Here is a 27,238-nt window from a genome sequence, read left to right as displayed (position 1 = left end):
CAAAAAAGCCGGTGGCGCTCTTGGCTGGGCCGGTTTGTTTACCTGCCGTGTCCACAGGTTTGGCCGATCACGGCTCCCACTGGCCGCGGTTCGCCTCTGCAGGTCAATGGGGGCTGCGGGGGCTGGCCCTGGTGGGCCATGGGCCAAAGCTTGCTGATCCCTGGAATACAATTTGCTAGGCCTACTAGGCATCTGATGTCTTTCTGTTTTAAGATACTTGCATCCACACAATGTAAGTCAAGCATAGCTTGTATACATACTGGGTCACCTGGAGGACCAGGAAGTCCTGGCTTCCCATCTGGTCCTGGAGCACCCTAGAAACAGAAACAAGGCCATTGCATTTTAAATTTAAGTCATTGATAAGGGGCACTGTAGCGAGGGGGGCACACCACGCCTGAGACTGGGCATAGGCTAGGGACCCTGCAGCCCCGGGCAGAGGCCCGGCCACCTTCCCGCCCCCAGGAAGTCAAGGGGCGGGCCGGAAGTGCAAGGCCCCCTCGGCCTGTTCCCGCCCCCAGAAGTCAGGGGGCGGGACAGGAAGTATAAAAACCCTGGTCCCAGCCCTCAGTTAGGGGAGGCCGCCGGAGAAGGCAGCGTGGGTGCCCGAGCTCCCGCTGGGCCCGGCTACCCCTCGTTCGGTATCCGGAGGGGTCCTGGTCTGACCCTCCCTGGGGCCAGCACCCAGAGCAGCGGGCCGCGCCTTCGGACGCTCGCCCTGTGGAGGACTGGATGGACCGCCTGGACCCGGTACCCCGAGGAGTGGACCGGACCGCCTGGAGCCCGGTACCCGAGGATGGACCGGACCGCCCGAACCCACAGGACGCTGAGGACTGGACCGGACCGCCTGGACCCCGGTACCCTGAGGAGTGGACCGGACCGCCTGGACCCGGTAACCGCCGAGGAGTGGACCGGACGCCGAACCCCAGGACGCTGAGGACTGGGACCGGACCGCCTGGACCCTGGTACCCCGAGGAGTGGACCGGACCGCCTGACCCCGGTCCCCGAGGACTGAACCGGACCGCCCGAACCCCAGGACGCTGAGGACTGAACCGGACCGCCTGGACCCGTACCGCGTACCCCAGGAGCTAGGACGACGACCCGCGGACCGGACCTCTCGGGACCGCCGGTACCCCGAGGACTGGACCGGACGCCCGAACCCGAGGAGCGGAGACTGGACCGGACCTCCTGGACCCCGTACCCCGAGGACTGGACTGGACCCCCCCGCCGAGCCAGCGGAAGAACCATGATCTGGGAACCCCTGGACGACGCCGGCGAGGGCAGGTACCGCAGGGAGGGGGAGGTTGAAGCAGCCTGGGGGCGGCTGACGACAGTCAGGCCGCAGAAGGCCCCGAGCCGAAGGTCGTGTGCATCGCCAGGATCCCCACTGACCCTCCGGTCGTGTGTTTCGGTGGAACCCTGCCGCTCACACCGGTCAGTGTGTTTCGGGCCGGATCCCACTGACCACCTTAGCGGCGACAGCCGCTACTAGGGCCCCCGGGCTGGAATGCAGTGGAGTGGGAGGGCCTGCGTTCCCCCTGCCACCCCTTAAGGGTGGCGACTCCCCCTTCCTTTACTGAACTTGATCGCCTCCAATTGTCCCTTGCTTCTGCCTGCCCAAAGGGCCGGAGCCTCTAGACTGCTTGTTTGCTCTGCCCTGCCCCAAAGGGCCGAGCCTCTAGACTGCCTGTTGCTCTGTCCTGCCCCAAAGGGCCGAGCCTCTAGACTGCCTGTTGCTCTGCCCTGCCCAAAGGGCCGGAGCCCTTCTAAGACTGCTTGTTTGCTCTCCCTGCTTTCAGCAGGGCACGAGCCTCTAGACTGCTTGTTGCTCTGCCCTGCTTCACAGGGCCAGAGCCTCTAACCTGTTTGTTCGCTGTCCCGCCCTACCTAAGGGCTTGGACTACAGACTTCATTCGCTCAGCCCCTGCGACCCGGAGCTGAGCCGCGGCCAAGGCCGTTACAGGCACATGTATCAATATAGTGTTATATAAAGAACTGTTACTTACATCAGCACCTGGGGTACCTGGAGGTCCAGGTAATCCAGGGGGTCCTCTAGGGCCCTAATATACAGAACAGTTACTTAAGATATGATTCAAGAAACTGGAAAACATGTTAGGTTAAATTCATTTTTCCAAATTATACAATAAATATTTTACCTGTGCACCTGGTTCCCCAAATGGACCTTTAGGACCCTGTAAAAATAGCCAAATGTAGACTCAGATAGCAGCAATGCTTTTAAAAAAGGGGTGATCTTGAACCAAAAATACTGAACGTGGGCTTTCGGTTCAGCGCATCTTAGAGAATGAGACCTGCTGAAATGGCAGGTTACAAATCTGGACCAAACTTTACTAAAGTTCAAGGTTGATCAGATCCAGTATTTTGGTTAAGAACCATTTCACATGGAAAGTAAGGCCACCGACTAATGACACAGTTATGTTATTATGAAATGGACTGTTCAGTTAGCTTGCGATTTACAGGGAAAACTGAAATTTATGCAGTGCAATAGGCAAAAGCATCACAAATTGTGGGATGCCTAAGAATCAATGTAAAAATGTAAACATTTAAATAACATTAATTTGTTTTTTACATGATTAGACTTGCTTAAAATTTATATTTGAATCTATAGCCATCTGTCTCAAACATTATGATTTCTATAACTTAGTCATTTCAATAAAGTGAAAAGTTCAGTTTAATATGTTGTATTGGACTGACAAGATATTTCCATTTTCAACACAGTAGAATTCAGGAGCATTACCTGTGTCATCTACCTCCTATATTATTGAACACTATCAAGACAACTAAACAAAGAAAGATTATCACTTGGATTATGGAACAACTGCTGGCATTATCTGAACCTCAGTCCTTTTAAGGCCAAATAATTTCCCAAGTTGCAGACGGTTCCATGGCTTATGGAGGGGCAAATTCTGGGGGAGCACACTGGGGTCCTGATCACCACAGAGCTGTGCTCTATTGGGGCTCACACAATAATGAGGATGTTTGAGTAAGTCAAGAATGGTGGACATGTGACTATGAAAATACAAAAGGAAAAATCCCTCACCTGGTGAATATGGGTAGCAACCCCATGTAATCCACTGCAGCCCTGAGTTTCCCTTGAGGGAGAAATCTATCTTCCAGTCCACACTACTACAGATTGCCTCTGTACAACACCTCTTTACACAGGCTTGGCAAAGGATCTGCCACTTGGTATTGCAACCTTGGAAAACTCTAGGGCCCTTAACATTTTAAGTTAGCAGTAAAAGCTGGGAGAAAATAGTTGTAATGAAGTTTAGAATTTGTGGAGCTAGCTACATTCTAATGAAAAAACACTGATATTTTTCAATGTCTTGCTTTTCAAAAATATGTTCTATTTACTTTGTGGGAATATCTGAAGAAGTTCCTGTAACCACTGATACTTCTAGAAATGGACTGGATGCTGAAGTAATAAGTGCAATAAAGATGCAGTGTTAAGAAGCAAGAATGAAATAGCATTTTGAACAGTGTGCTGCTGATAGCAAGAATGATGTAAAAGACCATACTACTGCAGCTATTTATTCTGATTACTCCAGATATAGTGTCCTTTGCTCATTTCATGTTTAAAATATATACGTGGAAATTGGCCACATTTGGACGTTGTTGCTTGATGGGTGTGAAGCTTGTGCTGAGTTGTGCAGCTCTGGCTAGAGACTCTGCACCCACAATTAACCCATTGTACTCCAATTCTTGTAATTCAGGCATCCTAACACTGAAGCCCTGGAGCTGCTGCCCAGCTGCCCAGCCTCCCCTTTTCCTTCCCAAGGCAGAGTATCTGCCTCTGCCCCACTACTGTACAGGACATGGGGGATGACACAGAGAAGGGGACTGTTGTTATTGACTGACTGACTGACAGCCAAGGATGCTTTACAGGGCTTAGTGTCTCTTCTCATGTGCCAGTGCTGGAATCAGAAGGGGCAGACAAATTAAGAAGAGCTGTCAGCCAGAAAAAGAACCTTCAGCTTTAAGATGTCCCAGAGCAATGTGCAATTAATGTGGGAGGGCACGGAGCACAGGCTCTTGCAACTCTCCCATCCTCCACTTATAAGTGAAGTTCTAGGGGGACTAACAGCAAGACCTAGACAGTAATATCATTTTCCGCTCTGTGAAAGGAGAAGAGGTGTTGGGTCAGGAATCACAGCGAAGCAGGAAACTCATATCAGGAATATCTAATCTGAAACATGTTATATGAACCTGATCATTACATAGATTTCTCAGTAATAACTAAAATAAAACTCTCATATATTGTTTGCTATACTTACAGGGGGTCCTTGCATTCCTATTCCGAGTGGTCCCATCTCTCCAGGGGACCCTTGTATGCCAGGCAGTCCTCTTTCACCCTGATAAGGTTACAAAACTTTCTGTTTCATCTTTAAAAGCAGAAATCAGTGTATCTCTTAGAAATAGGAATTGTGATAATTTTTGTATACCTTAGGCCCTCGTGGACCTGGGGTTCCAGGCATGCCAGCCAGACCCTAAAAAACAATAGTTCTACCTTAAAATTACAGAGTCTGATTGAATTTTATTGTCAGAGGTAGTCAGCATTTGTAAATAAAAATGATCTGTCTACATCTTGATTATTAGTGCCAGAGTCTGTAAAATCATTGAAAAGATACTTGCATTAACAAGAGATTTTAGACTGTATTGTTTATGCACTTGCTTTACAGGTATAACATACACTTTGTTTTCAAAATTATACTAGGATTGCTATACATATCATTTTCAGAAGTGCTAGAAGTGCTATATGGAAATAAGCAATGAAAGCCCTTGTAGTAAGTACTTACTGGTTTCCCAGGCAGACTTGGCCCAGGGGGTCCTGTCTCACCTTTTGGACCTGGATGTCCAGGAGGCCCTCTAATTCCACCAGAATCACCCTGTGGAATAGATAAAAACCACTAATTGAAATGTTAGTGTTTTCTTTCAGGAAAATTAACATTAAGGTAGGTCTGGGTTATCATGACTTTTTTACATGATAGATCTCTGTTACCTGTTATCTCTAGGTATTGGTAAACATTTTAAACAGCCCTATTTCAGAATGTACCACTGTACTTACATCAGCTTATTTGATAATCAAACATATGACTCCAGTTTTATAAAACAAAACCAACTTTTAATATTATTTGCCATGCCAGTCAGGCTCTACACACTAAAGCAGGTGTTTGCTATACTGCTAGCAGAGATTTTTCACTGTAAATCAGATAGGCCAACACCTATTCTACAGGGTAGTGAGTTTTATGATAGGGTGTTTGGAAGTATTGACATGTATTGAAATCTGTTACATATGCTTAGATAATACATCTACAGCTTTTAATTTCTTAACGAAATATATATTTGCCCTAAAAAAATGTTACACAGGTAAGTATGCAAGGTAAAAAAACAAAACAAAACATAGGAACATGGGATTTGCTATAGCAGAAAAGACCAAGAGTCCATCTAATCTAGTTAATTGTTATTTTCCCAGTTACTCAGGCTTGCAATGCTGGTATCATATCTACACTTCTTTCTCCTTCATCCTCTAATATCCAGATTGCCTCTAAATCCTGCCAGTTATTCCTCTGCAACATCTCCACTGTCCATCCCCTCCTCTCTATCCCTATTGCAAAAATCTGGGTCCGTGCCTTAGTCAATCCCTCATCTCAATTACTGACATTTCCTCTTCTCACCTTAAAGGCTCTGCTCAGCCATACTCCTACCTACATCTCCCTTATCTTTCTCACTTTAACTCTGCACTCTACAAACACAGCACATCTCTGGCTAGCCCAACTCCTTCTTCCACAAGTGACTTTGTGCCTTTTCTCATGCTACCCTTTCCACCTCAAATATCCTCCCAGATCATGTGTGTTGTGCAACTTTATGTTTCTTCCTGTTCCACAAGACTAGCTTCTTTAGGTCTGTGCCCCAGTGCTGACCTCTATTCTTGCCTTCTCAACAGCTTGCACCCTCAAACTATTAATGTACTTCACTGGCTTTTTTTAAAACACAAACCCCAAGATGTATAAATGCAATAACTCATCTCAGAATTCACATCCTTCCCATATAATTCTCCCTTTCTCCCTGTACATGCAGATACACACACACATGTGCACAATTAATCCTTGCTGTTCTGTAGTACTGGTATATCCAACTGCAGGCCTAATCCCACCCCCATTTAAGTCAATGGGATTCTTTCAATTATTACATTGAAATTAGATTGACACATTAGAAGGTAAACTCTTCAGGCAAGAGGCATGTTTTTTATTTATTCTTAAAGTACCTAGATAGATGAATGTGGAAGGATGGAAGACTCCTTCAAGATTATAATATTTGACTAATATTTTCTAAATCATAAATTTAATTGATCAAATTTTAGTGCATACCTTTTCTCCTTTAATTCCTGGTTTTCCTGGTATCCCAGGCTCTCCTGGTAAACCCTAGTTAATTTAAAAAAACCAACATTTTACGTCAATTACAGCATCTTTCAGGTCAGTATGCTATCTGAGATTAAAGGTGAAAAAGGCACTTAATCTGGAGTAGTTACCATACATTATAGGCCCAGCTAAGCTCCTCTTATTCATGCAAGTGAGAACTTCTTTAGGGGTATGCATATGTTATTTTGTTTAAATGAATATTTACTAACCAAAAATTGCCTTCTCTACCTTTCTGGGCAGTACCTTCCTGAAAAAATTCAATTAAGAGATTTCTGGAAAAAAAATATCATAATAAACCAGAGTCCTGAAAACTGACAGTGTTTAAAGGAAGATGGTAACAAGTAAAATTACTAGATTTAAAGGACTAGTTTGCCTGTGGCCAGGGCCGGTGCAACCATTTAGGTGACTGCACTAGGATTTGGGGAGTGGCATTTTCTTCAGCAGCGACTGCGGCGGCCAGATCTTTGGCCACCCCAGTCGCTGCCGGCATTTAGGCGGAGGGAGCTGGAGCAGGGGAGCAACGCCCGCAGCAAGTAAGTGGGAGGGCGGCACCCAGGGGAACTCCTCACCCCAGCTCACCCCTGCCCCACCTCCCGCCCGAGCACGCCATGGCTGCTTCACTTCTCCTGCCTCCCAGGCTTGCGACGCCAATCAGTTTAGGCATCACAAGCCTGGGAGGTGGGAGAAGTGAAGCAGCGACGATGTGCTCGGGGTGCTCGTGCATGGAGTAGGGGTGAACTGGGGGGGTGCCTCAGGGCGGAGGGTGGGGGATGGGGAGCTGCTGAAGGGGGGCGCGCCTCAAAGTGGGGGCTCGGGGATGGGGGAGGATGCAAGGTGGAAGTTTCGCCTAGAGCGTAAAACATCCTTGCACCGCCCCTGCCTGTGGCTACTGGAATATGATGCACATGGTGTCGGGCATTACTTGCTTGATATTTTCTTTACTCTTAAAGCCTCAAGGAACCAAATTTTAATATTGTACATTTGATTAACTCCAAATCTCCTTTTTTTAAAAAAAATTAGTTTTAAATATTCAAAAGACAATTAAAAATCTCAGCAAAATAATGGCATTCTGTCCCTCCTCCAGAGGTCTGCTTCCACATCAAAGTTTTGATTTTCATATTTGTCCTTTCCCTCCTAATAATACAAGCAACTAGAGATGCAGAGACATGAAAGAATAATAAAATAAATTTAAAATTACCTAAGCATGCATAAATAGCTTAAACTCAAGTTCACTCTCTAACCCCACAAGATTTTCGTTTACTTTATAGAAAAGTGTGATCTACATTTGTTCCAAAAGGAAGTACAGAGTTGTCATCTACCTTAATACATTACATTACATTTATTCCATGAAGTGATGTATGCTTGTCTATCATGAACCTTAGGTAAGTTCCACAGCAAATGGTAGATCTACTCAAAGGCAAGGATGTCTAGTATTCATGCCCAACTACGATATGCAAATTCAAATGAAAAGTAATTATCTTTGTCAAAAAGATCTTGCAAGGCATATCACTTCAACTTTTCTTTGCACTGGGAAACATTTAATCTTGTTAGCACTTGCACGTAAAGAATGAATGGAATGTTCATGTCAGTAGGAAGCATTCAATTGGCTGTGTTCTCCTTGCTTGACTGTATTGTGCCCTAAATGCAGACAAACTGTTTGTTTCAGACATTTCATACATCATTCATTTCAAAAGTATATAAAAAAATCCTGAACTGTAGATGAGTGAAAGGTATTCATTAGTTTCACAAATGGAAAAACATTACAAAAGTACATAGGAGTTTAGATGTGTTAACTATGAGCCAGATTTTCTGTCCTGCTTCATCCCTGTTTAGAGTGACACAAAGAGGATTCAATCTGGCCCTAGCTGCCTTGCTGGGGATTCCCCTGTGTAGATAAGTGATCTTCCCTTGCAGACTCTGGTGTACAAGCCATGTCAGAGGCAAGGAGGAAGAAAGTCCAGAGTGAGTTAATCACAGCTGGTGAATGGTTTCTCAGGGAACAAGATTAAAGCAGCACCCACCTCTCCATGCATTGGGCAGAAAATCTGGGAGTCAGAACTAGCTTCATGACAGTCCTCCCTCCCAACTCTACTGTTCCAAATCAAAGCCTAGGCAAAAATAGGGACTATGGCTATACAAGTTGCACATAAGTGTGCTTGGTGCTGTACAATAGATAAAGGACAATGCAGTCCCTGCCCCAAGAAATTTGCAGTACAGATCACAAACAATTTTTGGGACTGGAGAGTTCAGTCTTGAAAGTACATGTTTTAATATGCCACTTAGTCAAAGACACTGTAGATGAATGCACCTTACAAACCAAAATTTTAAAAATAGGTACCTAAATTGGACTTGTATAAATTAAATGTTAGTAACTAAATTCAGGTGCCAAATAAATTATTACATACACAACCAACTATGTGTGTTCACAGTCACTTGTTTTGCACACAGCTGTGTATTTTGTACTCAAAATGCCCATTTGCATAAACCTACACATATTTTGCGTGGCCAACAATAACAGAATCGAAATATAGCTTCAATGTAGTTATACAAGGGATTAATTTGGTTCTTACTTATACCACTGACCTAGAGTGCTAAGGTAATAAATAAGTCTGCATACTTAGATTCATATTATCCACTATTACTGAAAGTTTGTTGATAATGACAAATTATAGATTTTAAAAACACAGATTGTAAAAGTGAGGCCATTTATTTATAAGGCCTTGAATTTTTCTTCCCTTCCCAACTTCCCCAATCTTATATCTTATCACATTGATCTTTCCAACTCATTGTAATTATCTCAGACAAGCTCTGTAAGGGGATTATAGTGGTATTTTTCACCTCCAGTGTATATTTCTATAGTAGGGGGTAATCTGGGCACTTGTGAGTTACATAAATTAGTATTAAAATCCCCACTTGGTAGATGACAAAACAAAGACACTCAGAAGTTTTGCACAACCCCAAAAACTAAGAGTTGGAATTTGCATTTTCAGATCCCATGGGCTAACTATTAAATCACCCCCATAAAAAGACCACACAACAATAGTTCACCTGGCACTGTCTGTCTAATATCTCACCTGAACAGATTTTACTGACTATAGAAAATTACACAATACTTACGACTTCTCCTGGATGTCCTCTGGGTCCAATAGGTCCTGGAGGACCTTGTAGTCCCTACAGTGTGTGTATATATATATATTAATTAGAGTTAAAAACCAATATATTTGCAATTATTTTATACTGAATAAAGAATAAAGCACTTTATCCACTGTAAGGACATAAACCAGGGGTGGCCAACCTGAGTCTGAGAAGGAGCCAGAATTTATGAATGTACATTGCCAAAGAGCCACAGTAATATGTCAGCAGTTCGTGATCAGCTTCTCCACCCCCAGCGCCTCCCACCCACCAGCAGCCCCACTGATGAGCACCTCCCCCTCCCTCCCTGCACCTCCCGATCAGCTGTTTCGTGGCGTGCAGGAAGCTGTGGAGGAAAGTGGGGAGAAGCAAGGACACGGCAGGATCGGGGAGGAGGTGGGAAGGGGTGGAGTGGGGGCAGGGCCTGTGGCTGAGCCACGGGTTGAGCAGTGAGCACCTTCTGGCCAACTGGAAAGTTGGCATGTGTAGCTCCAGCCCCAGAGTCGGTGCCTATACAAGGAGCCGCATATTAGCTTCTGAAGAGCTGCATGTAGCTCCAGAGCCACAGGTTGGCCACCCCTAACATAAATAAAAGAGCTACTAAGAATTATTTTCTACCTGGATTAGAGAACAACTGTAACCCCCACACCTCCTGGGTGTGGTGTTCTGTCCCCTCTAGTGGCACCAAGACCACTTAGAGATTAATGAGTCTGCTCCAGCCTTAGCTAACAGCAATATGGCTTTTAGCTCACGCAGTAGAGGCTCATGCACTAAGCTTCCCAATGAACTTTATTAGAAGTTTCCATATTAATGAGCTAATTTCTCAAAACATGTCCACTTAGAGGGTCTGCTTTATGGGCCAGATTGTCAATTGTGTAAATCATTGTAGCACTGTTGAAGTCAATGGAGCTATGACATTTTACACCAGCTGAGGATCTGGCCCAGTGTGTCCATAGGAAGAGGATAACAGCTGCTGCTGAAAAGGTTGAAAAAAGAATCCTGCCCATGGGACTATAGAACTCCAACAAGGCCGTGTGCGACTGGATGGACCTTAAGCCACTGAACTGGAAAAAAATGGATCAAAGCTTCTTGCTTTAGGATTCTGTTGAAGGAAGGAATGCTCTATCTGTTTGTCATGGTTATAACTTCTACAAGATGCATATGCATCTGGGAAGGAATTGGAGAGTTTCTTTTCTTAATTATTTCACTTGTCCAAGGTTACTGATGAAGAGTGAGAGGAAAAGGATTTTAGCTATTAGGGCAGTAGCCACTAATCAGGAGACCTAGGTTCAAGTCCCTGTTCTGCAATAGACTTCCTTTGTGACCTTGGGCAAATCAGCTTGCCTCTCTGTGCTTCAGTTTCCCATCTGTAAAATGGAGTTAATAGTATTTCCCTATCTTATAGTTTTGTGAGGACAAATACATAAAAAATGTGGGGCACTCCTATACTATGGCAATGAGAGCATTTAAGTACCTAGGATAGATAGACTGAACTGTGTCTTTGGGTTGCTGCAGAGGTTTCCTACATCGGTGAAACCCAGATCAGCCAGCCAGGTGAGGAATCATGCAGATCCTTCTAAAGGCAGGTGAGATGGTGACCATTGTTTTGGTAAGGTCCTGGGGGCTGATGTCAGACCAAAGGAAGCCAGGTATATGACGTCTACCAAGTGGAGGTAACCAACAATTTACAGAACATTTCCCCTTTCTGAGTATTCTGGGGCAGAAAAGAGAAGGAGAAATGTGACTGAAGATCAGGGGTAGGAGAGGATTTAAAGATTTATAACCCAAGAGTCTGAGGCAATCCTGTTTCAGAAGTGAAGGAACACAGAATCTTCTATCTGATTTGAGGGACAGGAATAGTTAGAAATGGCTCCAGTGGTTCTTCTCTGGACAAAGCTTTGGCTCTAGATTGCTGCTTGTGAAAGGAATGCTGAGGTTTGTTCTTAGGTTTCTATTTCACTGAAGATTTCCCCACAAGAAGCTGGGCCTATTCCTCCCTGAGGAAAAGGAGAAAGATGAGGCTTTGTGTTTCCCTAGCTGGGAAACAGGGGTGGAGAGGAAAGCTATTTTCTCCAAAACCTCCTTCAATGCAGAATCCACTAAATTCCCAATCAGATGAGAACCCTTAAAGATTAAGGGCAAGGAGACAAAACTTGAAGATATCCTAACCTCAGGACCAGATTGTCCTGCAAGTGAACAGAATCTTGAGCCACACTGAGAATATTTGATAGGGCAATGTTAGAGGTTCCTGTGTACCAGGAAGGGCAACTTGGAGTCAACAGCATTGATCCCCTGGGTCTCCATGAGCCACAGGGGGTGCAAGAGGCATAGAAAGTGGTAGTGATTTGGATGTTCTCAGTTTAAAAGATTATTTTCATAGCTTCATTCCAGGGGCTCATGAAGGAACACACTGGACTCCAGAGTTAGGTCTAAGGTCTTAGACTGGGAAATTATGACTAAATCCATAGTTTGAGTGGAGCAACCAGAGGCTGTGGAAATCAGAGTTCACATTGTAGAGTCTGAAAAGACCTTTTGGGGCAGGGTGAGTGTAGAATCAGAAGAGGCAGGAAACAGAAAAGGCCCTAGTCATTCAGGCTATGGTTTCTTCCTGAGTGTCTAAAGCTGGGGATGGCACCAGATTCAGAACTTCTGTCTCTGACTGGGCTTGAATGTGGTGCCTCTGCATGAGCAGTCTGCATGGTTCTTAAGTGATGTGGGAAGGATGGACAGAATGGGCCCATTGCCAAAGGCTGCAGAGGAAAGGCACAGGAGAGGTATTTTGGCTTTGAGACGAAGACTCCATTGTACCTACTATTCTATGCAATTACAGAGCTCAGCTGAGGCCTGGACGAGAGATGGTTTCTCAGCTAAGAAGTACAAGCTATTTCTAGAGATGCAAGACAACAACTAGAGAAGTCTGCCTGCACTCTGTAAGGGGGAGGAATTGAGACTGATAGTGTTGCATCCACTCTGGCTACCACCTGGTTGGCTGACAGATGAGGAGGACTCACTCAGTTTGTATTGGTGATATCTACAATACAAAATGTGTAATTGCACACATAAATAGCCAAGGATACAAATAGTAGTGGTCCTAAAAGTTCCTTGCATCATTTTTCTCTAGTGAGTGATGCTGAAATCAACCACAATATTACTAACTAAATGTAAAATAGCTATATTCTGCCTTCAATCTTGTGTAAGTCTCCGACTGACATCAACCCTGCTATACATTGTGGGTAGCATATATTGTATCACCTGCACCTAACCATAATTAATTTGTGATTTAGCTCTCTACACAGAATAAAATTGACACATCTGCATAAATATTAGCATCAGAATATCCTCTTTTTGGTTATGGAGGCCATATTTCAAAAAATGTAATTCCCAAAAAGCGCATTCAGACTTTTGCATACACATGTTCTTTGAACACAAATTGCCCATTTTGGCCACAAAATTCAGGGATGTGTGCATGTATAATCCCAGCTTGTACGTACACAAGAACTTTGGGAATGCAACTCAAGTACACTCATGGAAAAAAATTGTCCTGTGCTATATAAAGTGAACGAAATAACACCCAACGGCATAATAAGAAGCCACTACATGCTACTTTCAATTTTATAATAAATAGTTTAAAATACCTCTGATCCTGGATTTCCAGTGAGTCCAGGAGGACCACGATCTCCTGTTTCACCCTAAAAAGCATAATTTTTCTCAAATAATTTAATGTTATATCCACAAGATACAGTTGTGTACAAACTAGATATTTTGTATACCAATCAGAAAAATACCTTAATTCCTTGTGATCCTTTCATTCCAATTTCCCCCTGAAAATAACAGATATGATCACAATAAGTTGAAATTTAAACTAAGATTGACTGTACTGAAGTTACTACACACAGAAATGTTGTCATATTAATTTAGTTAACACAATTTAGCAAATAATGAAAATCTGGTTATTCTTTAAAGAGTAGTTGATGGAAAACTTTGAAAAGGATTGTCCTTTGAAAAATTCTATTTGCAGTTTCGGGTATTGTGATTTCTCTTCTTATGTTTCAGTCCTAAGGCTATTTGCATGAAAACAAAATATTTGCTTAAGAACTCTGTTCCTGGTGCTTTTTCGTCACTTAAAGTCATTACCCTGTATGGCCTGGTCTACACTACGCGTTTAAATCGATTTAAAGAGCATTAAATCAATTTAACGCTGTACTCATCCACACTACAACGCCCTTTATATCGATATAAAGGGCTATTTAAATCGATTTCTGTACTCCACCCCGACGAGAGGAGTAGCGCTAAATTCGATATTAACATATCGGATAACGGTTAGTGTGGACGGAAATCGACGTTATTGGCCTCCGGGCGGTATCCCACAGTGCACCACTGACCGCTCTGGACAGCAATCTGAACTCGGATGCAGCGGCAGGTAAACAGGAAAAGCCCGCAAACTTTGAAATACATTTCCCTGTTTGCCTAGCGTGAGCTAGATCAGGCGACAGGATGCGATGCAGTCCAAAACCCAAAAAGACTCCATGTAATGGACCTAAGACGGGTAAATACTGGATCTGATCGCTGATGGGAGACAATCTGTTGCTATCAAGCTCTGTACAGAAACACGAATATGCCAAAGCGTGAAAAAAAATCTCCAGATACGAACAGTGCTGCTGACAAGTCAGAACGGAAGCAGAAACCAAAATGGACAGCTCATGAGGATGGAGGGGGTAAACTGAACCTCCAGCATCCCACAGTCCAAAGCAATCTCGAAGTATTTGCAATCTTGGCTGAAGCTCCCAATCCGTAGTTCAAACCACGAGTGCCTGCATGTCAGGAATAAGCTCCCTCCAGTTCTCCCCCCCACCACCCACGTGAAAGAAAGGAAAGAAAATCATTTCTGAACGTCTTCAATGCACCCTAGTGTAACTGAATGCCTGCTGTAGACTATGCTGCAGGCAGGAAAGCAGTATCCGCCCGCTCTCCCTCCCGCCGGTGTAGAACGTACAAATGAAACTGATATCCGTCCGCAATCAGTAGCCCTTAGGCTCCCTGCTGGCCCAAGTAAGGCCTGCCGGGGCGCCTGGTAAAAAAGGAAAGATCCCAGTACTTCCCAGTAAAGTAACAGAAACGCTGGTAACTGCCCTCAAATCCAATAGCAACTGGGGCTGAGCTCAATCAGAACCCTCCTTTCTCTGGTAAAAGAAAAGTTCCGTACTGCCTGGACTTCAGCCCTGGAGGACTGCCTCCACCCTCATGTTTAATCTCACTAACAATCCTGTTCTTATTCCTGCATCTTTATAAACTTCATATCAACAAATGGTGCGGAGGACAACTGCATAACGTAGCCCAGGAAGGTGGGAGGAGGAAAGCAAGGGAGGAGGGTTTTCAGGGACCCCCTTTGAATACTGACACGGAGCAGCGTGCTCTGTACACTGGTCCCTAATAAACACCTTCCCTTATTAATACGCAGGACTACCTATTAGATAACCAAAAGGAAGGAACTCATTCCCAAGTAGTCAAATCCAATTTGCTTTTGCGTTGCCCCCCCGCCATTTCAGCCAGGGGCACTCATATAGCAGTGGACAGTACAGAGGGGGACTAGATAACCTGGCATTCTTGCCCAGTATTCTCCGCGTAGACGGGACAGAACGACCAGTAACCATCTCTGCTATCATATGCAAAAGCAAGTAAGCTGCTGTGAGCGCGGCGAGTATCGCCTCTCCCTCTCCGCGCATCCAGTACACATACGGCCGGAAAAAAAAAGCTGAATGGCTCCATGGTTGCCAGCTATGCCCTCTGCCAGGGCAATCCAGGGAAAAACGGCGCTGAAACAGCCGCATTGTCGCTGATGTTTCCCGGAGGAAGAAATGACTGATGACATTTACCCAGAACCACCCGTGACAATAATGATTCAACCCAGAATTCCAAGGGGCGGGGGAGACTGCGGGAACTATGGGATAGCTATGGAAGAGCCATAATGCAACGCTTCAGAAATCGACGTTAGCCTCGGACCATGGACGCACAATGCCGAATTACTGTGCCTAGTGTGGCCGCATGAAATCGGATTTATAACATCAGTTTTATGAAACCGATTTTAGCTAATTCGATATTATCCCGTAGTGTAGACGTGGCCTTTGTGATGGGATATATGCCTTTCCAAAGCTACTCATTTTTACAGTATATCCTATTCCACGTAGGTTCTTACACAGCATTCATCACCATAGTATATAAGCCCCTTCCTGCAGTGCATTAAGCAATTTGACTAACATTTGTCATATCATAAAGAGAGGATTATGATTTACTGTCAGAAATACAAAGCAGCTGCAGATGTAATCTTAAAGAATAAGGATTCTGATTCCTTGAAAACATCTTTAGTAATAAAAAAGTAACATGCAAAAATATGGCTATGAGAAGAATTGCCTGCAAATAAAGTTTTTAAGAGCTTCCCAAAGAGATGAATGGGTTTTTAATAAAGGCGGTTACATATTTTACGTAGTATGCTTAATGTTCAGTGTTAATTGCAGAGTTAATGAAATAGCTGCAGTTTCTCTCTAAGATGACTAGTGCATTTGCTAGTGTAATAGGTAGAACTCTGAGGGACAGAATGCTTGATCTTGCTACCTTTAATCTCTATAGCCAATATCTTATTGACTTCAGTAAGAGCAGAATAAGGCCGCTGTTGAGATGTTTAGACTCAGCTACTTCCATCTCAGATCAGCCAGACCTTTCTTGGGATTTACAGTACCAAGGCCTACTCTGCGGTGACCCTGCACCTGGTATTTAAAGTTCCAAAAATTCATCCCAGAAATAGCTTCACAGAAGAAATCAGAGAGAGGCCAAGGACAAATTTAGCCCAAGGACTGCAAGCACTGAGATTCTAGCTGCCCTCACCCAGATGTACAAGAAAGGGAAAGGTTCCTTTTTGCCCAAGCCTCTCTCTGAGTTGGAAGAGCTGGCAGTTGAAAATGTCGACTTTTTACTCATAAACTGAGTGAATTTGATATGTCAATAATCGAGAGGCAATAAACATGGAACCCCATGATGCCATTTTTATAGTCAAGTTTTGGAATATTTGGCATGAAACCTATTAAACTATACCAAAAAAATTACAGAATGTAAATGTGACAGGATCCCCAGGTGAAGCCTGGGGGTTAAGGCCCCCTTAACTCTCCAGCCTGGGCTGTCTCTCACAATGCCTTGATAGTGACAAGCAGCAAACCCCTGCAGGTGCTGTTATCACTCAGCACAACCACAAGTGCAGCCCCACACCCAGTTAGATTGCATGAATACTCCTAGAGCCACTCATGAATCACACAGAGAAAGGCACCAACCAAATCCCCCCAGCTTCCAGCACTGTACCTCAGGAATATACCGTCTTGTACTGCTCAAGATGAGCAGTGCAAATTTATTAATTGGTTCACTACTTCATCAATGGAAAGTGGATATACACCAGCCTTTGTAAAACTTAGCAGATTTACCAAACACTCTGGGCAAATTCACTGGTAAAGATAAACAGTTAAACAAATTTATTGACTACAAAAGATAGATTTTAAGTGATTATAAGTGACAGGCAAAGAGTCAGAGTGGTTACAAAAGAAAAGAAAATATAAGCACTCAATCTAAACTCTCAACCCTATTAGACTGGGCAACATCTAGATTTAGCAGTTTTCCTCAACCCACTGGATACTGCAGTTCATAGTACACAGGACTCACTCTTGAAACCTGTGCCACTCCCCTCTGTTGGAGTCTTCAGTCTTCTGAGTGGCCTTGTTGCTTGTGGCATAGGTGGGGGCAGGGCAAAGGCAAAGCAGTGGGGCCACTGTGTTCTGTTTTATACCCTTAGTCCATGTGCTTGGAGAACACAAGTCCAGGCATGTCTGGTGGGCACTGTTGAGTCACAAGGTGAAGCAATACCCCAATGTGTCTACTGTGAGTGAGTCTTTGAATTGTAATTCCTCTGATGGACAATGGCTGGTGATGTCTGTTCAGCATCCACCTGGGCACTGGTTACCTCCATTGTCATTGCCTCTGGAAAGCTAGTATCTGGGTGCTTCCCATATCCACAGTGTATTTTAGTGAAAACTATCCAACACAATTCTTATAATTTTATATGCATTAATGATACACGTGTTTAGATGGAACAATGGGTTTCAGCATATCATAACCTTTCCCCTGATACCTCACATGGGACGTTTTATATGTGTGGAAGCAGAGATGGAAACGAAGGGGATTTCAATGTATATTGTGTAGTTTGTGCGCAAGAGCGAGGCTAGCTGTAATCCTAATAAAGTGAGATTTGTAGAAGCGAGGATTGTGTGAGGCGAGTGGGAAAGAACTGTGTGAGAAGTTGTTGTGACCTTGAGTTAAGTATGGAATGTAGACTATAGTTTAAATTGGTGAGAAAAGTAAGATATCAGGGTGACCTATGTATAAACAAAATGCAGCTGTTGCACATTATTGTTAGTAACAAAAGGTATAAATGCTTACTGTAATTGTTATCTGGAGAGAGACCTGTTTATCTCTCTCTCTCTCTCTCTCTCTCTCTCTCCATGCAATTGCTAGAGATAATGAAGTATCTGACTTGCTGCACCCAATCTGAGTGTGAGAACTCTGTTTTTCTCCGACATATGCAATATCACAATTAGATGAGGAATATAGGGGTTACAGGGCATTGCCGGAGGTAAGAGTGTCACAGCGTATATGGTGAGAAAATCAGATCTAAGCATAAATGTTAACTCAAAGCTTTAGCTGTACTTACTGGATCCCCCTTTTCTCCTTTTTCAGAAGACTCTCCCTGTGACAGTATACAGTAAATGTTAACACTTACATGGTAATTTTAAATGATAAATAGTTTGTATGTCTCCTTTTGGAAAACAACTCTTCAAAACATATAGAAAACAAACTAACAGTTATATGTATTCAATACATATGAACAACTTTATAAAATATATAAACTATGAAAGCCTATTTAAAGATTACATTAATTTAATTATAAAGAACATGGACAGATAATAAAATGGGATTCTATCCAAGTTCGTTTCTTTTACCTCTGGGTCACATAGTATATATTACACGTAATAATAAACATAAAGCTTTCAAACCTGGGTCTGCACATCTTCATGCTACAACTTTCCACCTGCTGACTTACTAGCATTAGCTTGAACTGGGACTCCTTGAAGCCCAATTCAGATAGACGGCTCCACCTTGGGGCCCCAACTGGTGGGACAACAGAGCTCCTGACTGGCCTGCTCCCCCTACTGAAGGCATGAGGAGAGCAGGAAATTGTCAGTACAACTGGGCTTCATTCTGCTTTGGACTTCTTACCCTCTACTACCTGCTCTTGACTTTCAGTTTCCTGACTTGGCCTGATTCCTGGTTCTGGATCTCCATCTCTTCTCCTGACACTGACCTCCTGGTTTCCTGACTCATGCTGATTTCTTGTATCAGTCTCCCTGTTCCTGAACTCCTGGTTCTGAACCCTGGGTGGCATGGGGACCTGGCCACTTGCCTTGTACTAATCAGCAGGCCTGTCTGCCTATGTCTTGGGCCTGACACAGGATTGGAAACAGATATCAGAAAGTGATGACTGAAATAGTGTTAAAATATGAATTCTCAAAAGCAAATGACTTTTAATACACAAAACCATGATTCTTTCAAATTAACAGCCTAAATTAGATTTCTGTTTGTATGAAGATCATTTACAGTACAAGGTTTTAACAAGAACTAGTTGATTCTCTAACATTCTGGGGCCTGACATAATTTCAGTTTAAATCACCAGCAAAACTCCTATTGATTCAATGGAAGCATGACTGAACTTTTTGCTGTTTCTAGAAAAATGCGGTTTACGTCTTTTCACCACTAACGAAAAAATTGTTTTGGCTGAATCTGCTGTTGAAAAGCTTCAACTAAAATTAAAAGATGATTAACTAGCAAAGTCTTTTTCTAAGCTTTGATCATGCTAAGAATGCTGTTTTTTTCATCTAGGTATTGAAGATGGTACTTCTCCACACAATGCACAGTCAACTTGTGGATCTTCTTGCTAAGGGATGTTACGAAGGCCAAAAGTGTAAATGGGTTCATAAAAGAATTAGATAAGTTCCTAGAGGATAGGTCCATCAATGGCTATTAGTCAAGACAGTCAAAGATGCAACCCCATATTCTGGATGTCCCTAACCTCTAACTGCCAGAAGCTGGGACTGGATGACAGTGGATGGATCATTCAATAATTGCCCTGTTTTGTTCATTCCCTATGAACCATCTGGCATTGGTCACTGTCAGAATATTTGATATTGAGTTAGACAGACCATTGATCTGACCCTCTATGGCCATTCTTATGTTCCTAATTTAAGAGAAAGTAAAAGAATATTGTTATTTTAATCAGCAATCAGTAGTTCACTGTTTGAGATACTTGCTTTCTTTTGAGGTTTTAGGTACCTCCTGGTTGTGCCTAGGTCTGCGGTGTTTTGGAAATTCATGCATCTTGAAATCAGGAAGCAGGGAAGCACACAAAAAATAAAGAGGCAAAGCAAAAAAATGGACTAACCTTTTTCAAAGTGTAAGGAAGATTAATTCCATATAGGGCTTTTTTATGGCCAGCAGCTTTTGTCTTATTTTATGCTAGCAGGTCTGCCCATCTCTAAATTATAGACTCTATCCTGATCCATCACCATCAGAAAGGAAAGCCCAAAAGGACCAGAAATGTTGCAATGTCACCATGCTGGTAAGCAATGCAGCAGAAAAAGCATTCAGAGGACTCTGTACACGACAGATCGCCAGTATCCAGGGCTACATATGAGTATATGAAAAACTTAGCAATGACTGGACAACTCATTCAACAGCTCATCCCTCTTCAGCCACCTACTTAAGCACATACTTAACTTTAAGTTCGATGGGATTTAAGTATGCAGTTAAGACACAGCTTCAATACACCAGGGTTAAACCCAGCTTTGGTGCACAGCAGGTGGCCCTGTCCATTAGTCACCCACATGCCCAACAGACATGACCTCCCTACAGAGACATCCAGGCCAGAAAACAAAATGTAGGTTGTGAGGATGTTGGGCTCAAAGTCTACCACTGGAGCATATTTTTCTGTGCCCACAGTTCTTCTACTTGACCTTTAATGTTTTTCAAGGATTTGGCCCAATAAAAATAAACCACACTTAGCCATCATCACTTCTAAGAATATGAGTTAGGAATTATTATTTACCTTTTCACCTTTTGCACCAGTTAAGCCCATTTCTCCTTGCCGGCCCTTTTAAGAAAATATAAAAAAATTATTGACAATCTTTATCCTTTTATATTCTGACAAATTCAAAGAATCTTCCCCATTCATCTGCTCCTTGCACTGAACGTGGCATGAAATCGTGTAATCATCATAACTGAAATGTGTGATTTAACCAGCTTCAACTGAATTTAAGTTATTGTCTTCTGCTGCAGAGCAGGAAATTCTACTTGCTACTCAAAATCAAACATTTGGCAACACAATGATATATGTAGTGTGTCTTTTCTCTTTTCTCCTCAGACCAACAATACATTAAATTGGCAAATATATATTCCATTCTTTAAAATGCACAGATATTTTCTGTCAAAAAGTTTGAACCCAACATTTGACCACTTAATTTGCTATAAACTGCTTGGGAATGACCTGCATCTTTTAAATACTTTTGGTGTAACAAATCCTGTCACTTTATTAAAGAGAATTTTTTTTAAAAAACCAGTATTTGCTAGTGCTACCAAAAATATTTTTGAGCTCTCCTTGCTGGTTCAATAGATAATATTATGTATGCATATATTCCAAACACTATGCACATTACCTTTTGCTCTCCTAAAAACACAGAAAAAATATTTTTCACTTCTCTCCCTGCCCAATTTCAAACCCACAAAATGGAGGAAATTAACAAAAGAAGACATAATATTTTCAGAGTTCTAAAAGAGCATTACAATGGAACAAACTATCATAATTTCATTGCAAATCACACAATTTTGGCCCCTGCTCGAGCCAGTCTTAAGATGACATGAGATTTTCAGTGCTATTGGGGAAAAATCCTCTGACAGGCTGTATTCCCCACTTCCTTGCCTCCTGGAGAGAAGCCAATCAGGGCTGCTGCAGGAAGCAGGCAGAGCTCGCTCCCCATCCTTAAGAACTGAGTTTTTAGGTAGGTGAGGTGGAGAGGGACCAGCTGACATTTCACAGAGGGGAAGGGGAAAAGAAAGAGCCCAGCAAGCTTCCTTCTCTGCTCTCCTCTTATAAATGGATAATCTTCCCTGTGTGCTCCTACACACTCCCTGCAACACCAGACCAGGGAAGTAGGAGGAGGGCATGAATAAACTCTGGAATTAATTCCCACATCCAGGCCTGGGAAGACAAAGAGGAACCCCCTGTAGCCCCAGATCTGGGAAATGGGATGAAGAACCACTGAAGCTGCAAGAGCAGAAGTGGAGTTGGGGGCCAGAAATGCTGTGACAGTTGCACAGGAATGTATAATTAATTGCTGGGCTGGGTGATGGGCAGATGTGGGGCTATAGAGGAACAGAATTAATTAGAATTTGTGGGCTTGGGGATAAGCTAGATGACCTGCACAATCATGCAGCATTTTATAAAAATCCTTGTAATTTGATCTCATATGGGTCCCCCAGTGAGATCTTCTGCAGCAGCTTACTCTGTACATTTGAGAGCAGTGCCAACCCTGAAATTGTTACACAAACATTGGGGGATGTTCAAAAATCAAAAGGCCAAAAACATGAGATCATCTCTTAAAACAAAATCTCATTATTTAGGAGGGAGATTGACTCAGGATATTTGAATTTTTGGGCTGGTTATAACTGCATTACAAACAGTGGAGATTAAAAATATTGTAATGAACCTACTGGCTCATTACTGAGCACTGTGTTAACCTCCAATTCAACATTCAGCAAGAAGAGAGCTCCATAATCCCTCCCGTTCAGTAAAAGGAAGCACTGCCAGAAGAGGACCTAGCTTGGGGGGAAACAAGAGGCTGCATGATGACTGCAGTAGCAGGCTGGAGGCAGCAGCCTAATGCTGGTTGTGGAGAGAAGCCTAACGCTGGTTGGAAAGGCTGTGAGCCAGGCTGGGAAGAATCCTGTCACGGTGAGTCCATGGCTAGCTGTGACAGGCAGATACTTAGAAGTAGCCTGTAAACAGCTAGGCCACATGCATGGGTCTGAAGATGACAGATGAAGAAACACAATTCTGGCTGTGGGATCTCCAGGCCAGTGCATAACTAACTCCTGCAGGGAGTAACCCTGGCACTGGACCGGAGGTCACTGACCTTCATACCACTTTATAAAACTACACTTAGGGGTTGGATTAAGAACTGTTGTGTGCTAAATTTCTCTCTTTTAATTTGGAACCATTAAAACCTAGATGCCTAGGAAAAATCCAGTATTTATTTCTGGCAGCCCTCGTAATGCAATTCTTTGTTATTCATCATATTATATGAGTATCTTTGGGTAGAGGTAGGCAAATAACTGATTTTTCATTTCACTGGCAGTTAAAAAAATCAGTTTGATCTTAACCAGAATATTCTGAAAAATTGTGGTAAATTAAACAAGTAGGTGAAAAACTAGGTTTGGGCGAACAAATCATTTTTTTTAAACTAATCATTTAGTTTCCAGACATTTTTTAATTTAAAAGCAAAGAAGGGGAAGGAGAAGATGGTGCCCCCTGCCCCCATGTTATAATTGTTAGCACAGTAGCTAGAGAACTGGGAGACTCAGGTTTAATTCTCCCCTCTGCAGAGAAGGGAGTTGAACTTGGGTCTTTCACACTGTAGAAGTATACCTTAGCTATTGGACTATAGGAATATTCTGATGTGTGTTTTTCTCAATCTCTCCTATTCAAGCAGGTCCACAGTGTATAAGTAATTAAAACATCATTGGCAGAGAGATATCAAGATGGGTATCCCATACTACAAGAGTGTGCTCTAACCCCTGTCCTATAGCACAGTCTTGGGCAGCTCTTTCTTAGTCTCTCCCATTGAAGCTGCTCCACTTTGTATAAAATACCTGAATAGTCATTGGACCAGCAAGAGAAAATGACAATGACCCTAGATGTCAATGTACTCATCTAGGAGGTAGAGAACCAAGTTCATGTCCCTGCTCCACTGACTCTTTCATTATTTATACACAGCAGAACAGCTTGACCAGAAGAGACTGAGAGAAACCCACTCCAGAAGGTCCCATAGTCCAGTGGCTACGGCACCATTCCACAATGTAGAAAACCAAAGTTCAAATCCCTTACCCAGGAAAAGGGGAATCAAACCCAGGCCCCCACATCCTGAGAGAGTGTCTTAACGTGTGGGCTAGAAGCTGCAACATGCGCACACACAAAAATCTGTTTTGTGAATGGTATCTAAGTTCCATCCCACCTGCCTCCCAAATTTTTATTTGGCTACTTTGTGTCCAATTTCAAATAGATGTGGGTGATCAAAACTGTATTTTCTAGTGAATAAACTATTTGTCTGACAATGTCACCCAGTTCTATTTGTGGGAACCCCCCAAGAGCTAGAGCCTGAAAGGCCTAACGCTTGGAGTGCCTACTGCACTTGCCTCTGAGCACATGGTACACCCAAATCACTGCCAAACATCTATCGGACTGGTGTACCATAGCATTCACAGCACTTTCCTGCAGGTTAGACATACTGTAGGTGAGTATCCTTTCAAATGATAAAACTGATTTTTGACTACAAAAATGAAAATTCAACTACATTAAAGAGATATAAGTCTAGAACTAATTGAATAAAAAAGTCAATCTGTGTAATTCCACAAGAGTCTGTTGGGACAATTAGCAAGGCTGGATTGAACAAAGGAGTGGATACATATGTGACTGGTTAAATTGCTGGTGCCATGCAAGCTAAGATGATTAAATGCATAATTTTGTCTCTAGTTTCAGGGCATGAGATGAGCACTTCACATGGTCACTAAGGAATTTTTTCCCAGTATAATATTACACAAATATATAAATATGTTATTTTTTTCTCTTCTTCCTTTCTCTCACTGGCCAGTGACCAAAGGCCTGATCAAGTATGTAATCTGCTCCTCCTAAGGAGATTGTGACAAACCAGATGAATGAGACTATGGGTAAATTTAGCAGTGACAAGCTGGCTGTTATTTTGCAGCCCCTTATGCCCTTATGTCTCAGATGCTTACAATTTCTCCCGTTTGTCCTTTATGTCCAGAAGCCTCAGGTAATACTAGTTGTCTTGCATCACCCTGTGAAGAATTGCAAATGAAAGAATATAATAAATATAATATAAAATTATAATAAATATAATATGCAGTTACCATAATTTTGCAATATTAGGTCCTATGCTCATATGTTATTTTCTGTGTAAATGCAAACATCCTAATTCAGCATCAAACAGAGGGAATAAGATAACCTGTGCACTACATCAAAGTTATGTGGCACAAGGTTCTTCTTCTCCATGTGGTAGATATTCGTATTCCATTCAACTAATGGGAGTTCTACATCTATAGAGAGAGCAAAATATCCATGTTGAGTACTGCTGTGTAGATCTGAGAAGAGAATTTTGTCTTAAATCATTGGAAATAACATTATTTTTATGATCATTATCACAGTACATTTCTTAAGTGTGAGAGAAAGGAACAAAAACAAAAAAATCCCTTTCTAATATGAACAAGCACCTCAAGAAATATTCATTTTAGTTTTGAACAGCATGAAGACACAGATAAAGATAGAGGCGAATTGATATTAGTGACAGTATATTCCCACTGTTACTCAGAATAAGCAAACTGAATGAAGCAATTTGGCTTCAAATTTTATTTTCATTGAGACTACCCTTTCGCAGAAGGCCTGTACATATTAAATATGTAATACATGGCTTTTTGCATTAATTTTACATAGGGAAGACATGGTAAAAAATGAAGTAGGTATGTGCAGTGGAGGCAATGTGGCCTAGTGGCTAGCTGGATGACCATGGGTAAGTAACTTTACCTCTCTGTGCCTTGGTTTCCCCATGTGTAAAATGGGAATAATGATGTAAAATGTTTTGAGACCTACTAATAACAAGTGCTAGATAGATATTATCATTAACAATAATAAAGGAGATAAAATAACAAAATATAAATTTCAGTCAGATACCTATTGATTTTATAAAGGTATATCTTTATCTCTTGATGGCCTTTTGTTCAATTTCTAGGGCATTTCAGCAGTTAAACTACATGAGTCTTCATCTGTCTGCTGGCTACCAACTAGTATTACGATTAACTGCAGAGGCAGCTTAATGACGACTGCTGAGTTGCAGTTGCCTTGATGAAGAGAACAAACCTGAGACAAATAGTTACTATAGATTGAATATAGATAGTTATTGTCTGTATTGAGATGTGCCTTGAATTTATATGCATGGAAAAAATTTAAAACATTCTTTTGGGAAAGATAATATTAGATCAACCAGCTGTATTTTTATATATTATTTGAATATCCACATATAAATCATTCTTTGTTAATTTCTTAAGATGCAGGAAAATATTTAGAAGAAGAAAATAGTGATAGAAAGTATCAATAGATTATTTAAGAATTAAAGCAAACATTGGAAACATTTTCTAAAACAGTTTATGTATATACTTTCAGTCACTTTCCACTGTGCTTTAAATTATTATCTTCCAGTGCCTGTGACCTGCTTAAGTCCCACAACGCTGACTTTTCTGCCCAAAGTAAGGACGTTTGAAGTAGATTTGATTTTAAAACTGAAGTGACCTTATATTTATGTACATTGAAATAATGATAAACCACAAATCAAAGGCCAAATTCTGCACTTGCTTAAACCCACTGAAACCATACTGAAGTCAGTAGAATTGCACATGGTGTGGGCACAGAATAAGCCTTGACTATGTAGAGAAACAGACAGAGGTGAGTAGTTATTAAATTATGATGGGTCTTCAATGGTATCTGTCCGTGCCACCTCCTTATTGTTCTTATGGGAACCATAATATTTGTCAAAATTTCTAGAAATGCCACTTTAAATAAACCATGCAAATATCACCAGAAAAGACTAATACTAAGGACTTTTCACAAGAGTTTCCTACAAGGAAAACCACTAAAAAAAAATCTTCAGTGAGAACTTGAGAGAGCCTTGAGAGGCCACATAAAATCAAGGAAATTGGCATTCCATTGTTACCTGAACAGAAGGGAATCTCATAACCCACAGAACATATTATCTTGCATTTATATAAAGCTTTTCCTCTTACAGACACTTTACAAATGATATATTGTTAGTAAAGGGATTTGGCACCTACCAGGTGTAGTGGAGTGCCCAGTCAGTATTCACCACATTATATAACAGTGTGAGAAAGCAGAAATTTAGATCAAGGATACAGGAACAACCCTCTACTTGTGAGAATAGCTCAATGGGATTTTTTAATGTCCACGAAGAGCAGACAGGTTCTCATAAATATTCCCCTAAACTAAACTACACAGAACTAAATTTATCTGCTTCAGTGGTTGAAAGGCATGGGTCAACCCTGCTGAGTGTTAAACCTGTGGCTCCAGAGAGTCTGGGTATTTAAAACCTGATGTTTAGACTAGTAAACCATCTCTGCTATCATAGTAAATACTAAACTTAGCACTCCCTTGCTGAAAAGTTACTTGCTTGTGAATAAGTCATTAAACTCTTCACACTGGACAGCTGAAGGAAGGAGTAAGTTGG

General features: G+C 42.2%; 1 protein-coding gene across 1 annotated transcript in view; it reads right to left on the bottom strand.

Moving 5' to 3' along the window:
- Window positions 1-27,238, bottom strand: part of COL19A1 (collagen type XIX alpha 1 chain) — a 335,594-nt gene that overhangs the window by 64,355 nt on the left and 244,001 nt on the right. The window contains exons 17-29 of the mRNA XM_075063425.1: window positions 24,723-24,785; window positions 20,761-20,805; window positions 18,313-18,348; window positions 13,352-13,387; window positions 13,202-13,255; window positions 9,552-9,605; window positions 6,384-6,437; window positions 4,812-4,901; window positions 4,458-4,502; window positions 4,290-4,367; window positions 2,154-2,189; window positions 2,004-2,057; window positions 261-314 (exon numbers count right to left, since the gene is read on the bottom strand). Of these exons, the coding sequence (XP_074919526.1) occupies window positions 261-314; window positions 2,004-2,057; window positions 2,154-2,189; window positions 4,290-4,367; window positions 4,458-4,502; window positions 4,812-4,901; window positions 6,384-6,437; window positions 9,552-9,605; window positions 13,202-13,255; window positions 13,352-13,387; window positions 18,313-18,348; window positions 20,761-20,805; window positions 24,723-24,785 (699 nt within the window). The remainder of the gene's footprint in view (window positions 1-260; window positions 315-2,003; window positions 2,058-2,153; window positions 2,190-4,289; window positions 4,368-4,457; window positions 4,503-4,811; window positions 4,902-6,383; window positions 6,438-9,551; window positions 9,606-13,201; window positions 13,256-13,351; window positions 13,388-18,312; window positions 18,349-20,760; window positions 20,806-24,722; window positions 24,786-27,238) is intronic.

This window comes from Chelonoidis abingdonii, chromosome 3 (assembly GCF_003597395.2).
Source record: "Chelonoidis abingdonii isolate Lonesome George chromosome 3, CheloAbing_2.0, whole genome shotgun sequence".
Taxonomy (NCBI): Eukaryota; Metazoa; Chordata; order Testudines; family Testudinidae; genus Chelonoidis; species Chelonoidis abingdonii.
The sequence above is the reverse complement of the archived record's forward strand: the minus strand, read 5'-3'. Positions and strand labels throughout refer to the sequence as shown.